Source organism: Gymnogyps californianus, chromosome 5 (assembly GCF_018139145.2).
Source record: "Gymnogyps californianus isolate 813 chromosome 5, ASM1813914v2, whole genome shotgun sequence".
Lineage (NCBI taxonomy): Eukaryota > Metazoa > Chordata > Aves > Accipitriformes > Cathartidae > Gymnogyps > Gymnogyps californianus.
The window spans coordinates 53,070,702-53,086,384 of record NC_059475.1 but is presented as its reverse complement, the minus strand read 5'-3'; the positions used below and the strand labels follow the sequence as shown (position 1 = coordinate 53,086,384).

The following is a 15,683-nucleotide window of genomic DNA, read 5'->3' as shown; positions in this document are numbered from 1 at the left end:
CTCACTGACTGGGATGCTGAAGCACCTTTTCTATTCAGAGAGAAAGCAGTCCGGCTTTTTAGAACAAAATGTCTGATATCTAAGTTGCATTTGAACATAAACAAGATATGTAGACAGCTTGAGCTGTATAGAAAATGTTCATTAACAATCTTTATAATACAAATCATACCTGTCACTGAAGAAACACACTGTACAGTTCTTCAGTATTGATGTGCTATAGACGATGACATTTTCCTAATTCTGAAATGTTATAAGCAGATACATAGTTGTATCTTTTTCTTTAAGCTTTGTAGAAGGACTCACATATGAGATACATTTGCGCCTTCATTTTGACCAGGAGTATAGCAAAAAGATTGTGAAACAATAACACTGAAAACAACAATAACCTTTGTCTAGTAGAACAGCATCCAAACTAAATGAAAAAGGCATGCAAATGTGTGCTTAAGTGTTCTTAATATTAAAGGGTCTACCTACTGGAGCCGGAATTATTCTAGGACTTCTGCTGACATTAAAATCTGCACTATAGACTTTCTGAGCACAGTTATAATTTTCAGTGCTATGGTAGATACCTCAAGTCTTTGGGAACATCTTCTGTCCCAGAGGTCTGGGTTCATAGCAAATACGCAGTTTAAAGCCTCTACTGTCACAGGAAAAATCCAAAACGTGGCTGTCATACGTGCAGAAGAAACTGCTACTGTCATGGCTCATAAAAGGAATATTCCTACTGCAAGCCGGAGCTGGTATGGAGAGCAGGACATGTATAAAGGCATGGTCAGAATAGTGCATGGGTCATCAGTTGAAACAGAAGGCAAACCAGAACAGAATCCAAATGAAATGGCTGCCACAGCACACCGGGAAAAACTTTGTCACCATAAATGAATAAAAATGCAGACTGACCTTGCAGGAAGTTGAGAAAAGCACTGAACTGAGGCTGGGCTTATTTTACCCTGTATTTTTATGCACTCAGCACTAGCACATGCCTAAAGTTACTACGCAGGTAGGGAAAAAAGTTGATTTTGAGCAATAGGTATATGCACATAATGTGAATATGGACACATACTCAAAGGCTAAGTTACGACAAAGGCTATGTGTGTGTGCATATGCTTACCTTATACATGCTTACATTACGTTTCTGCTCAACATTTCTTATGGGAATGCCAGCATTTTGGACTGCTTTTTCAAAAGAGAAGCTGCAGCCTAAATAAAAAGTCACCATGTCCTTAAGTTGTTCAGAATACTCCTTTAGGCTTTTCAGTGATCCAGTATAAGCTCCGTGCTCATACATTCTGTACTGTAGGCAGTCAGTTCTAGTGAAATAAGAAGTTATCACAGCTTTATCATATTTTTTGAAAACAAGGTGAATTGTTTGAATTGACATTAACCCACTACCAAACCACGAGATACAGCCTACTTTATCCATTTCTTTTCTTTCTAAGTAGCAATGAAATAAACACATGCAAAAACCCCAGAACGTCTTATTCTGCACAAAACCAAGCCAATAAACAGAACGTGTTAGAGTTTGGTATCTTTTAGGTTTTATAGGTGAATGTCTCTTATATGTGTCTTGTCTCAGGGCTTCAAAAATTACAGAGCTGTTTTGAGTCTTGCCTTTAGTGTTTACTACAGGAATACATCTTTCAAATTTCAGAGACTACAAATATCATGCAGTCACCATGCCTGCATTACTACTAAATAAGAGCAAGGTAAAACCCTATTACTTAATTCTGCTGGCTCAGAATGCAAAATATTTAGAAATTACACAAAATTTCACTTTTGCATTAGAGAAATACTTGTAATACTGACAATTATCATAACATGTTTCTCAAGAACAAGACGATCAGGCTGTCATACTCATGCATAGTTTTCATTCAAAGGTGTAACTCCAAGAAAAGAAACTTGTTCAAAATGTACAGCGATGTAGGCAGGCTGTTCCCTGAAACCCTCCTAATCACCACCAGCATTCACTGCAGAACTTTGAGAAGCAGAGTTGGTCTGTAGTTACCTGATATCAGAATCACTACTCAGAGGAGGACATTTCCAATCACCTGGTTTACTTCTGTATAGCAGCGGCAGGGGTCCATCATTTGCACGGCAAAACTTCTCAAAGTCATCAGCCAGGGACTTGTGCAAAATCATGACGTTGGCCTGTTTATAGCCTGAAATTGTGGAAGGTAGGAATGACTGGTTATTAATTCAGCTTTTTGTTTGTGAAACAATAACTTTTCTGTATAGATTTCTTTAGATGGTCTGCAAAAAATTACCTGAAGGAAATTTTTTATTCAGAACTCTGTAATTAAATTAAACAACTTTTCCAAATGTTTTTAAAATCATAGCTGGATGTACTCTCTATGTGAAGTTGTTCACAGCTAAAATAGCTGGCAGACATGGGTAGGTCTAGAATATGAAGACAGCATAATTACTTTAACAAACACTTTTATGAATTTATATATAATTTATTACCTAACCTGGGAAATTAGTATTCTATAGGAAAATGCTTTACTTTGCAAATGTCAGCACAGAGCCAAAGAAAGGCTATTGCATACGACGCTTTCACCATTTTTTTTCATTTAATACCAAGCTATAAATCATTGCCAGTCCAACAGTAAACTCCTGGTATCTTGACGTTATGTAGCCCATTCTTTAGAGTTCGTTGGCTATGGAATTTTACTGTGGGCTGCAATTTAACAGACATAATTACAGCTCAGGAATAAACTCTTGCCTGTCACACTGAATCTCAGTCATTTCTACTATTTCTTATTTAAAAACCTAAAATGAACAAGAACTGCAACAATTTCTTCACTTGGAATCGACTTTGATTTAAAAGGTTGTTTACTACCATGCAATAGCTTCTAAAGACATTAACATTTTTGCAATGAGTATCTATGAAGAAAGCTCACATTCATTTACTTAGCAAAAATTTATTTTCTAAACAGTAGTAGTTAATACCAATGCCATTTTAATTTTCCTGCATGTAAATACCAGCTGTTCAAATACAGAGGAAATTTGGAGTACAACTAGTCTATGGTGTATAAAACCACCAATTAACATCCCTAACTCCTGTATTGATACTGTCTTAAAGAGTTATTACTGTGTCTGATATCAGACAGGCAAGTAAGAGGCTGCATAGAAGCTCTCACTTTCTTAAATACTGCGGTAGTCTGTCATCCAAGAGGCAGTCATTTAATTGAAATCAATGATCTGCCTTAAAAGGCTGTAAAAAATCAGCCAAATCTTACTCTTGACCAAAGCCAACAAAGAAACCAAAAGATAAAATTCTATTCCTGATGGAAAAATGCAAAGCAAAGGCTGAGGTAAGCATGTATTTGCATACTGAATGTGCCCACAAACTGCTCTCTTGGGAGTACTCAGCACAAAAATTCATTTTATTACTAGCAAAAGTTACTAAATACAGAAACAGTTTCTTGCTAAAACCAGAAATACATTTTTGTTAAATAAACATACTAAATTTACCAGTGAATAAAATACTACAGTTACGCCTCAACTTCATTCCCTGCTGTCCATGTGAAATCCACAGGCACTTTCTACTTTGCTGGTGATATTCACGAATTCTTAGAATTATAGTTTTAGTCAGTGCATTCAACTCAGACAACACTGAAATTAAAATACTAGTCACAGCTGACAGACTGAATCTGCAGGTAACTTTCAGGTATTCTATAAACTCAGGAAGCTTCGTTAAAACTGACAACTTTATTGCTCCTCCTGCTAACTATCCTTACTTTCTTTACAGATGAAAAGGTATTTTTCCCTTCCCATATCTTCTTACATATATCCTTGCATTATGTATCCATCATTATGAATATATTCATGAGTAATGTTAGTGAAGCTGGACATGCTGATCAACCTATGCATTAATTCAACACACTGATGTCCCAATTCAGAGAAGTTTAGAAAGAGTTTTTAATTTCTTTGGTGAATGACAATGAGGGCAGTAAGAAATAATTATTTTACTTGTATATCACCCAACAACATAAGACAATTTTAAGGATTCTGAGAAATTCCAATTACCCTATGGTTTTTAGTCTTTGCATAATGGAGCTGTATGTTCATGGCTAGAAGTCTGAAGTTGTTTTGTATGTAAAGAATACTTTTTTCAAATGTTAAAACTAACACATTTAAAACTACTGCAGCAATACAGGCACTTAAAAATACAGTTGGGGCAAACTGCAGATTATTAACATTGTAACACGTTTTCCATCAGTATTTTTCAACTTATGTACTGATGGAAAAGAAAACCATAATTTCAAGACTCACTATGATTCTGTAAAACGATCCTTAACGTTCATATGTTATAGTAATGCTACTACACACAGCTTTGTTGATCAGCTACTTGCCACAGTATTTTTAGTTATGTTGTTACATTTTGAAGTTGATCAGAACAATGACACAGACTTCTCTGCTTCTGTAGAGGTCCAGCTATGAGAGGCAAGACAGAAATTAGTTTTCCAGAATGCATTCGGTTTTCTGAGTATAAAACTATTTTTTTCCCTCCCCTTATAATTCCCAGTCTTGCTGAGTCAGGAATTTCCAACTTCTGCAACAAATGAAGCAGAAAACCACTTCTGTAACTATACATCTCTAATTCTTCCCCAAAGTGTATCCGATGCGCTAAGTAAAGCAAGGTCTCCGTGAAGAACATAGTATGTCATCCTACAAATGTGATAATAACATATGTAAAAAAAGCCAGACTTGGTTAAAGATTTTTCAAATGTTTTCTACATCCATAATTTCTCAATGACATAAGTGGGAGCTGAGGGAGGCACTGCAAACATTGAAAACAAAGTCCATGTACTTTACACAGGTAGGATGATATATTTTCTCTGACATAGCTGTATGATTTAAGAACACAGTGTCAGGTGCTTACAATGTGATTTCAAAAACAACCAAATGACTTAAGAACGTAAGTCAACATTTTCTTCTGTTTTACTTCTGTGCTTTTGATATTCCTACATTCCTTCACAAACAAAAAAAAGAAAACACATAGCTAGGCATCTAAAATGGAGTCACTTTTGCACTAAGTACAACTTAGAGCTGTTAGGTTTACTTACCCTCCGCCATTCCAGAAGTATTACTAATACTGAGTCTGTTGCATCGAATTATTCTTCTTAGCACATGGGGAAGGAGAGATTTCAAGCCTCCTGTCAAAAACATCTCTTCAGCCTTAACAGAAAGATAATTATAAATTTAAACACAAAGCACATTTATTTTTTTGACATTTTAAATTCTGATTTGCTGGAGAACTTAGCTTAAGTTTCCGCCTCATGCTCCACCAAAGTTATTATCACTGGGAAATTCCAAGTTATAACCCAAAAGGTAGACCAAAGTCAAAAGGTTATTTCACTGACATTTTATGACTAAATGCAAACTGAATCTTTCAATTAACTAGCCAGAGACATGCACTTTAACATTTGGAATAAAATATAAAGTTTTGCTGGCCTGTAATGTAAGAAACAGATTTCTTTCCTCCCTGATAAATATTCATTTCCTAGAGTATTCACTTTTCCAAAATTCATTGTAACTTTAAAATTGCAAAAGCACAAATGGATTAGCCTACCAAGCTATAATCTGTAATATTACTTCTCTGTTCAAAATGGTTTTAGACAGTTAGCAATGCAACCCTGCAGTAAAGAGAGAACTATATTCAGAAAATGTCATTTTAATACATCCCACATGTATTATACTTTTCAAATATTAATTATGTAGAATTAATATTATGGCTATTCTTCCACTGGGAAAGCAGACATATAGATGTTTAAGTCACCTGTCATACAATCTGGAGTAGGAACTGAGATAAGTAGCCTAATAACAATCAATATCTGACTCTTTTTACATCTTTTGGAGATTTAAGATACCTTTTTTCTGCAATCTAGTCAAAGTTCACACGAAGTGTTTCCATCAACCTAAACTACCTAATAACTAAAAAGGGTTTATTACATCACTATTAGGAAAAAGTAAAAGATAGCTCAGGGTAAAATAATAACTTGGCTGCTTATGATTTTAACCTTGGTCACTTTTAAGTAAAGAAACTGAACTGTCCTCCAAGTAATCAAATTACCAACCTCCAAGTTTTTCTTTAATTCAGAAGAAGCCATTCTTGATGTCAGTCATAAGAAGAAATAAATATGATAGAAGCTGTGCTGCTTTTTTTTTTTTAAAAGATGCCAGTAAATTAATGTACAATGAGATGTTACAACCTTCTAGCAAAAGTTAACTTTTCTGTTAAAGGTCCACAGTTTTTGTACTATAACTATGATAGTACAAAGTTTCACTCTCACAGTGGAGTGGAATATAAGTGAAACACTTCATTGTGAAAACTTATATCTCTGAGCAACTCATTCCTTAATTAACTTGAAGTAAGAGCAGTGATGTGTTTTGACTGAAGTTATACTCTCATCATAGGTTGTCTGTCCAAACTGTTTCCCAAGGCTTGCAGAATTCTGAGAGGTTAAGTTTGGTGCTCTGAAATTTAGAGTAAGCTTTGTATATAGTCTTAATTCTGAAATCTGTGTATAACATTGTCAGCCAAAAGAAATCAGTCTGGATTTTTTTTTCTGAACTCTAACTTACTACTTTCTAACTCTTCCCATCTTTTCTGCTTTTACATTATCACTCTGTATGCTGCACAAAAAATAGTCTTAATTACAAAGTCATGAACAATTCCAAACACACACTTTAAAGATAACAAGAAACTGGATTTAAAAATGTAGCTGCGCTCTAATCCAGACCTACAGGTGTCAATTTAAGAGACATTATTCTTACTGTAAAGAGAATTTCTAACACCAGTTTGGAATTATTCATTCAAGAAGTTTCAAATTAAATACAGGGATCCTAATAAAAAATTCCAGATGTGATCATTAGATTCTTTGAGATTGTTTTTCTGAGCATCTTTGAAACCATCTAAATCATCTATAGGATTGATGGCCTTAAGAACTACTAACTTACTTGGATTTGAAAGACAGTCTGAAGTTCAGGAAACTAGTTTGGGACAAAAGCTGTCTTCAGCTAGGTATTTTATCACAAATGCCCTGTCTGACGTTGGGCAAGCCTGATTCTCCTCTCATAAAGTGTGTGCCCAGTAGCAGAAATGGAAGTACCTATGAGATTTTATCAGCAAACACTTAGGGTCCTAAAAGTTTTAGGTTCATATGACAGCAAGTGGCTAAGAAGCTACAGGACTGTGAATATCAGTAGCGCCGAAATGTTGGCTGTGAGTACCTTACAGAAACACTTGGGCTTGTAGTTCCTATTTGTGAACCTAGCCCCTAGCTGCAAAGCAACATATATTGTTGATGACTGGTTAGGAAGTGAATAGTTTGAACATTAACTTTGTATAAAAGCAGACTGATTCATCTCTTTCAGATGAGAGATAAAACTCACCTTATGACCATTTGCTATCACTAAAGTTCCTGTGGTGATTTTATAAAACTATAGGGAAAGTCCAATAGGATTAACATTTTGAGTTATAACTTTAGACCACTGTATTTGCTATACAATATCAGTAATAGATTATGCTGCTGTTTTTCTTTATTAGTTGCTAAACTTGGATAGACGATAAAAACTGTTAGATACTCATAGTAAAACCTAGCTTCTGCTATCTGACTTCCTCAGGAATGGCTAGTTTCTATGCAGTATGTTATTTCCCTATACTAGGGGGCATCGTCAGGTTTAGATTCCCCAACCATCTCTAGGACCTCCTGGAAAATCGTTGGAGCCATCGTGACCATGGCCCGTTTGGAACGACAAGGGAGAAGCACCAAGATAACTCAGGTCTTGCAGCATCTTTTCCACTTTGTCCCATCAGGGTGCCTAATGAAGTGTACAGACTGGCTCCATGGGGCCCTCAAGCAGCACTCTAACTAAATGGTCTCGTACAGTTGTTAATCAGTTATCAGGATCTGTCCCCTGGTAGAGGTTTTTCAACTCCTTTCATTTTGTTCTGAGATACTTACCGTTATCTGAAACTATCAGTTATCTCATGGGGGTATGTTGGATCATGATACAGATAAAGATGGAGTGCAGGATAAGTGTTAAAAAGCCCTTAAAAGAAGATGCTGACAGAGCTTATGAGAGGCTGTTGTGCCTGAGGGCATCCTATGTGGTGTCCCCTCACTAAGGGACCCTAAGATCTGGCCTTCCAGTCTGGGTTGCCTTTAACGGAATGAATCTCTAAAGCAGACTCGATATAGTCCTGGGTAACCAGCATTTGAAAATCAGGTCATTTACTGGCTGTGTAATGACAAACTTCATACTTAAAGCACCCAGTCTGAAAAAACCCTTGTTCGAAGTCATGTTGCTCACATCAGACTCCCTGACTTAAAATACCGACAACCAATATTGCAAAGCTTTATAGCACTGAAGTGTCAAGATCACTCTTAAAGAATTTTTTCTTAAACATTTGGTTCCACATTAGAAGCACAATAAACACTTTTCTTTTTAGAGGTTTACATGAAGATTCAACGTATTTCATGTGTACTTTGAGTTTTACATACTGAACTTAAATGAATAAATATTAAAATATATTGCTGTCTGACACATTAAGATGGCACTTAGCCGCTACTGATTTGTGGGCACTGCCATATCCTGAGCTGCACTTCCAGATCTTGACAAGGATGATGAAACTGCAAAGCTGGGAAGAGATGATAATGTACAAGAATGATCTATAAGAATGATGTAAGGAGCTGCGTAATCAGACAACAATGGCGGTATGGCATATGCCATATCAGTAGTTCAGAATAATGAATCAACTTGTCAGAAACAATATTGTATTGAAATGACATTATATTAAAAAAGATAAATATATTCAGGAAAAGAACTTTTCTTTGCATCAAAGTGGTCAGGAAGTACAGATATGTACCAGCTTTGGTAAAAGTTCTAAATGAATCTTGGGTCTGGTTTTAGTAAGTAACGTAAAATTGTTAGGTGACATCCTCATTTAGTATATATCCGTGTAGCATCACTCCAGTAGAGTTAAGCAGATACACGCTACCTGGTTAATTTGGCCCAGCTGATTTGCAAAATATCCCATTATCTAGACAACAACAATTTTCAGGAAGGCGAGATTTGGAGGGTGAATATTTTTTTATTCGGAAATTGTGATCAATTGTTGCCATGTGAAGTTCTAAGTCATTAATGATTTCTATATGCTGTTCTCAGCACACTAGTTGAGTCTGGATGACTGTGTGCAATGAGGTGCTGATCTTTGCTGAGTGATTGGAATGGGACTGGTTCTAAGCCTCATCTTTATAACTGATTGTAAAGAATATACTCTATTTCCCCTGAATCCCAGAATTCATGCTAGGAAAAAGGCATATTGAGAGGAACGTTACTTTATCCTGTTAGAAAACCCTGCTGCTCTCAAGAGGCTTACCCTTGCCTGTCATATCACTTAGAGATTCACTAGTTTCTGTCTTTAAGCCTTGTCTGGTAACAAAGTTAGTTACTGTATATCAAGGTAAGAGTTAAATATTCAACAGTAATGCTTGGAAAAAGTGACCAATACCATCCACCTTTGCCAAATAATCTGCAACCCAACATGAAGCAAGAAAAATGCAGTTCCAGACAAGATTTAATAAAGAGGTTGCCTTGTCGTTGGGATGACTTGTATGATGGACAGAGTAACCTCTTTGCACCACCTCATTGCTTGCATGTCCGGGGCTATTTCTTGTTTTCTCCCTCTTTCTTTTGTCTCCAGTGTGCCTCTGTCTCTGCCTTTTTCCTTCCTGAGCTCAGACCTCTATCTGAGGCTGGACTGACTTTCGTAGGGCTTGCTTCCTTGGTTTGTCTGACTGCATCCTCTGGCAATATGGGAGTTTGGATGCCTTCTCTCCTCTTACTAGCTCTTTTTAATTTATATACTTGCTGTATCTCAGTTGTACCTTAAACTCTCTCTCAATTTTCAACCTTAAATGAGCTTTTCCTATTCTCAGTCTGAGACAAAATAATCTAACTTCAGAAATCACAGAACACCATAAATGCACAAATGGTTTCCTAGACTTGTAAGATGCAGACTCCTCTGAACCTCAATATCTATACCTACCTGTAGAGAGAGATATATATCCCCTTTAATATTACAGATAAGCTTGGATTAAGCATAGTTTTTCTAATTATTTCCTCCTTAATTTTTGACAGCAGAAACACCAACTAGCCTTGCAAAATTATGTATTTTTACATTAAATTGTTGATTGATCTATAGTTTATAAAGCATTTTTACAATCTGCAGAGCATGATCTCTTCAGAGAAAAAGAAGGAAGTGCAGTAAGTGAAACATTTTGTATCAGCTTAGAGCTTTCAAAATGAAAAAGTGAACCTGTAAATTTCACAGATATTTAAATATGAGCATAGATTCTTTACAGGCCCACATTGTAAATTATTCATTACCCAAGAAAATGGAAAAATGTCATTTAAGTGTCAGAAAGATTACAGTTTGAGATGTAGCGGGTGTGTCCATACTGCTGTGCTAAACCACACCAGATAAAAATGAATCAAAAAATTATATAACACAAAAGGATTAAAACATCCTTGAGAAGTGTCAGTGTGACTGCTTTGCCTTTACACGTGTCAAGTAAATTCATGAAATAAAACTAAAAAAATATAGTATATCTGTGGTTTTAAAAATGGATCACCTGAGAATAAACAGCCTGTAAAAAGTACTGCTGATAAGAGTAACAAACAAGTTGGTTTGAAGACTGTGAAGTAGTTAATAGCAGTTTCTGATGTCACAGATTACAAGTCTGTTTCTCCAGTGGTACTGATACACTACTAAGAATATGGTTTAATGCAGCAACTTTTCAAAGTGTAGTCTAGCGACTTGCTTGCAAGGAGCCCAAAGACTCTTAAGAAATACAATCTTGCATTGTTTATACCACTTTTGTCCTATTTTCAGTTTAAAGTTTGATAATAAGAATGGGTGGTGGCATGTACAGGTTCATCGGCCAAAAAAGTCAAGGGTCACTACTTAACACTGCTGGGCAGGTTTTTTTAGGTATTGTCACGCAGATAGCTTACCCAAAGCTGCTGCTGCACTAACAGGAACAGCGGGGTAACTTGAAACATGAGCCAGCCCATGGGCTGCCTTTACTGATACATAATGGAAAGTAATCTAAACTAATTATAATCTAACAAACCCTTTGTGTACTATGCCTTGCCCTAGTATGAATATGGTTACAGAGGTTTGTTAATGTAAACATGGTTTAAAATGACCTGCTGCTTAATCATCAAGCTGATTTGAAATTCTGCCAAGAGACTTCCGTGAAAAGCACAAACTTCTCTGAAAATTTACTCCATTTGATTTTCCAAGCGGGTCTCTCAGTTACATTTGTGATGTTTGTTTTATTTGAAGAATCAATTAATGATCCTTTTTCTCCCCATCTGCTATGAATCATTTCAAAGCACAGAAGTGCTTTGTGTACCATTCCAAAGAGGAAGTGCTTTCTGTATTTTCAGACAGTGGCTCATCCACCGAATTAAGATTTAACTTTACATATGAAATACAGGGTATTTGCCTTTGAAGTTTATGCACCTTTAGATGAGGGCTGCAAATAGAAATTTAAATTAGTTTCCATTAGTGTTTTCTCTGCTGCTTAAAGCAACTAGCCTATACTCAAGATCCTGCAGATTCTGTCAGAATGAGAAACTGATAATAGAATCAATGTATCTTTGATGCAATCTTGTTTACTTGCAAAAAAAGACACACAATGTTTAGTTTCTCCCAGTATATTAAGAACAAATAACAGAAAGCAATTACCAGTTCCAAAGCAGTCATTTCAGACAGCACTGCATGTTAGTGTGACATGTCTTGCACTGGCTCCCTGAACTTCCACCGCTGCATTTGCAGTATGTTACACTCAGCTTCTGCTCTGGGACAAAATAAATTGTTTCTCACGTGGAGAAATATGGGCAGAGACTAGAGAATAGTTCACACAGGGGCCCTGCCCTTGCATGGGCACAATCTATGCAAGATCTCAGTTGTTTAGGCTTTTTTATCCTGCAAAGGATGAGGCCTCATGGCTTCATGCACTTTTCCAACCCCTTGGGTCATATCCTAATACCTGCATACCCTGCCCCATCATCTTACAAAAACACATGACCAACAAGCTTTAGAACAGCCACCTCATTTACGTGCACCTTTGGCAAGATACAGTACACACACAAGAGGAGACAAGGACCTTTATCGAGATTTAAAAACGCCACTTTCATGCATTTGACTTTGCTGACGGGACTGCACCAGCTGCAGTAAGAAGAAACAGCAAATGATCTACCAGAGGTTGTTTTCATGTAAGATGACAAGAAGTGCTTATTCAACTACAAGAAATTGAAAAAAACATGAGGGTGGTATTTAAATATAGTTTCCCAATCTACACTGAGCTACAGAAGATCTTTAGAATTGCTACACAATTCTTTGGGCTGGGTCCAGCCACCAGTTCTCTGTCTTGGATCCTTCTGGCACTGAGACAGCCCAAGGGTGCAAGAGGACCTTGCCTGCAGGCCACCAATGCCAGCCTCTCCCCTTCCCTCTGAAGCAGCACTGGCCAGCTAGCAGAGTACTGCACACTGGAGCCAAGGCGATGAGTATTGGCTGGATAAAAATTCCTAAAGTGAGGAAAATTTTTCTTCCCGGTCTTACTCATGCAGAATGAAAGTGGAAATCCATAGGACAAAGTACGGTGACTTGTACTGCTTTGTTTGCAAGGCAGCAGCCACAGGTGCTTATTTTGATAAGAAAGTATGTCACCGCCTAGGTTACACCCAGTCACGTCATGCATGGTCACAGGGCTGACAAGGTGCCCGTTCCTCCCAAGGAATTCCACCTGGAGGTAAGCAGATGAGTGATGTTCTGCTCCCTACACACCATAAAAATAGTACCATGCTCCCCCAAAAAGTGCCATGCTCCTGCTGTCAGGTCATTCAGGCTACCCCCAGGATTGTGCCATTTCTTTTGGGTTCACATGTCTGCTAGCAGGTGCTAAGTCACTGCATCCATTGCTCCTCACCAAGCAATTCTCCTCAGATACGGTCACTAAAGGAATGATTGCAGCCTATGTATTTACACAAAGATAGTGTCCTTGAAATGTGGGTGTCTCAGTAGGCTGTGTCTGGGGAACCTCCAGTGAATTGTACCTCTCCAAACACTACCAAGAACAAACATCTCTGCCTCCACAAATACCTGTGATGGAGAGATACTGACTTTCGTTGTTCCACTGCTTCCTTCAGCTCTTAGACCGAGAAGTACTGTGAACAGCTTAAAAGGACTGAGCATCATTTCCCTGATGGAACTCCTGGCTTAAGCAGTGCTATTTGGATAACCAGGTGAATCAGTGGCAGGCTCTGCAAGAATACCTCACTGCAGCTTCCAGGAGTAAGTGTAGATAAAGTGCTGTTAGCAACGGTGCTATGTGATGGCAAACGGTATGCACTTGGACTGCTATTTTATCTTGGAGCATCCACGCTGCCCACATATTAAATGTTAATCTGCATCAAGGATGCCTGGACAGCTTTGTTCTGCAGCATCCATTCCAATTGGAAAGGCTCCATGACGTTTCAGACAAGTTATGGCTGCATTACTATGTTTTCATTACTGCATACCTGACAACTATGGTACTGTGTGGCAACTATAGTTGTCATGATGATCTGGAAACCACCCTTGATGGTCTGTTTGGTGCAGCCAGGCACCCGCAGACACATTTGCACTCTACCTGCAAGAGCTCAGGGCCTGACTGACCAACACTGAGTAGAGCAGCATGATGAAAAGGAAAGGCGAGAGGCAGTAGTATCAATAATCAGACATATACTCTAAGGCTGACAATGACCACAATCCCTACAGAGAAGAGAGTGCTGCTTTATCCCTAGTGAAGATGCCAAAGCTCTAGAAACCACAGATGTTACATACTTATTTGGTAGACTGCATCACAGAGCACATAAATCATCAATGATGATGTTCACCATCCTTGAACTTGTGAACAAGAACTTGCAGAATTAGTGACTTACAATCCTGAACAGTCAAAGCCCCTTGTGGTGGGACCCAAATGAAGATCTGTACGTCATTCATAGCCCTTCTGCCCTTGCCTATACAGAGACAATATGAGGCTCTATGCCACATGAACCTTTGAGGACCTCAGCTTGGCAGTAACATGGGGGATGGAAGACCTGGATGATGTGGCAGTTCAACTAGGCAAATGAGAGTGTTGCTGCACTGACCTGATTGTCCAGTCATGTGTAGGAATCAGGAATGAACTAGTTTTATAGACCAATGGCAATCACACTGACCATGGGAAGAGAGGTTCTGCAAGTGGTGTGTTGGTGCTGCGGAGTACCAACAGTGTCTCCAGTTGCCTTCTCCATTTCTGAACTCGTAACAGTCATACAAGACCAGCATATGATGTAATCCCACAGGACAACTGTCCTCATCCACCGGAATAATCCTTGACAAAGCAGAGAATGAGCTACCCTATAGCCATAGGCTGCAATGGTGCCTACTGTCTAGAAGAAAGATGGGCTTGAATTGAAGCATTGTGTTCTGAAAAGGAAATCCCCAATTACCTTACACTTTTAAATTGAGGGAGAGGATACGGGCCCTTATCAAACTGTCCTGGACAGCCTGACGCCACAGCATGTGGATGGTTCTGATGCAGTCAGTCTATCATGGTATCCTCAGAGCGTCACCATTGGTGGCAGCAGCACCATGGCTGTGCAGCAAGTGCAAGGGAGAAGTTTAGGAGCTGTGCTAGGCTTGGGTCCTAACACAGGTCATGTGAAGACCTTCTCATACAAGTTTCTGGTTACAGACTAGATCAAGTATCGGATGACTAAATGCTGTCACTCTGTTAGCTATTCAGTGGCTTATACAATACACTACTGTGTTCAGTGCAGTTACAGCAGAGTGAATATCTCAAACTGCTGCCTTCATGTGCAGTTTCAGCAGAGAACTCAAGATGTTGAAAAAATACACAGTTCACCTTTCTAGCTCATAGAATTAATCGTGAACTTTTACTGCTTTTCCCTATGTTCTGTGGGTAAGTTACTTCTGTAGAGTAAGACCTGTAGGCCTATCACCCTCATACCTTTTATCACCATTAAAATACTTTTTTTTTAAAAAGCAGCTCGGTGTTAAAGAGATGACTCATAATGCTGCAGCATCAGTTAGCTGACTTGAAAGAGATGTTAATGTCATCATTTTGATTTTCATTACCAAATAATAAGAAGGTAAAGGATGAAAATGTGTTATGCATCTATCACCTCATTTTGTATTTTTAAAATACAAATAAGCTACAGAGGTTGGTGTATCTTGGTGTGCTCTACTTCCAAAATTCCATTTTAATACAGATTTGAGCCCATATTTTGTATAGAAGCAACACAGAACAAAATTTAATCTATTACTATTTTTTGTTTATTTATTTATTTAGGGTTTTGTTCCCAGATACGGTTGAGGTAATATGCACAAGACCTTGTCTCAGAGCTTACAGTTTAAGGACACAAACCTATAGTACTTCTATGAATATAAGTAACAGAGATAAGTAGATACGTAGTCCTGTTGAGTTCAAGGACAGATGAAGTGCTTAAACATTTGCTGTATTGTACTTCACCTGCTAAGTGTTTGCATACAAGCCATATACTATACACAGATCTGAGTAAAGAAAGATGTGACAGAAGAGAAAAGTTAGTTTAAAGTA

General features: G+C 37.9%; 1 protein-coding gene across 2 annotated transcripts in view; it reads right to left on the bottom strand.

The window, feature by feature from the left end:
• DGLUCY (D-glutamate cyclase) overlaps nt 1-15,683 on the bottom strand; it is a 48,712-nt gene that overhangs the window by 21,675 nt on the left and 11,354 nt on the right. For both annotated transcript variants that reach the window (XM_050898461.1, XM_050898462.1), the window contains exons 2-4: nt 5,067-5,178; nt 2,003-2,156; nt 1,109-1,307 (exon numbers count right to left, since the gene is read on the bottom strand). In XM_050898461.1, the coding sequence (XP_050754418.1) occupies nt 1,109-1,307; nt 2,003-2,156; nt 5,067-5,169 (456 nt within the window). In that variant the 5' untranslated portion in view covers nt 5,170-5,178. The remainder of the gene's footprint in view (nt 1-1,108; nt 1,308-2,002; nt 2,157-5,066; nt 5,179-15,683) is intronic.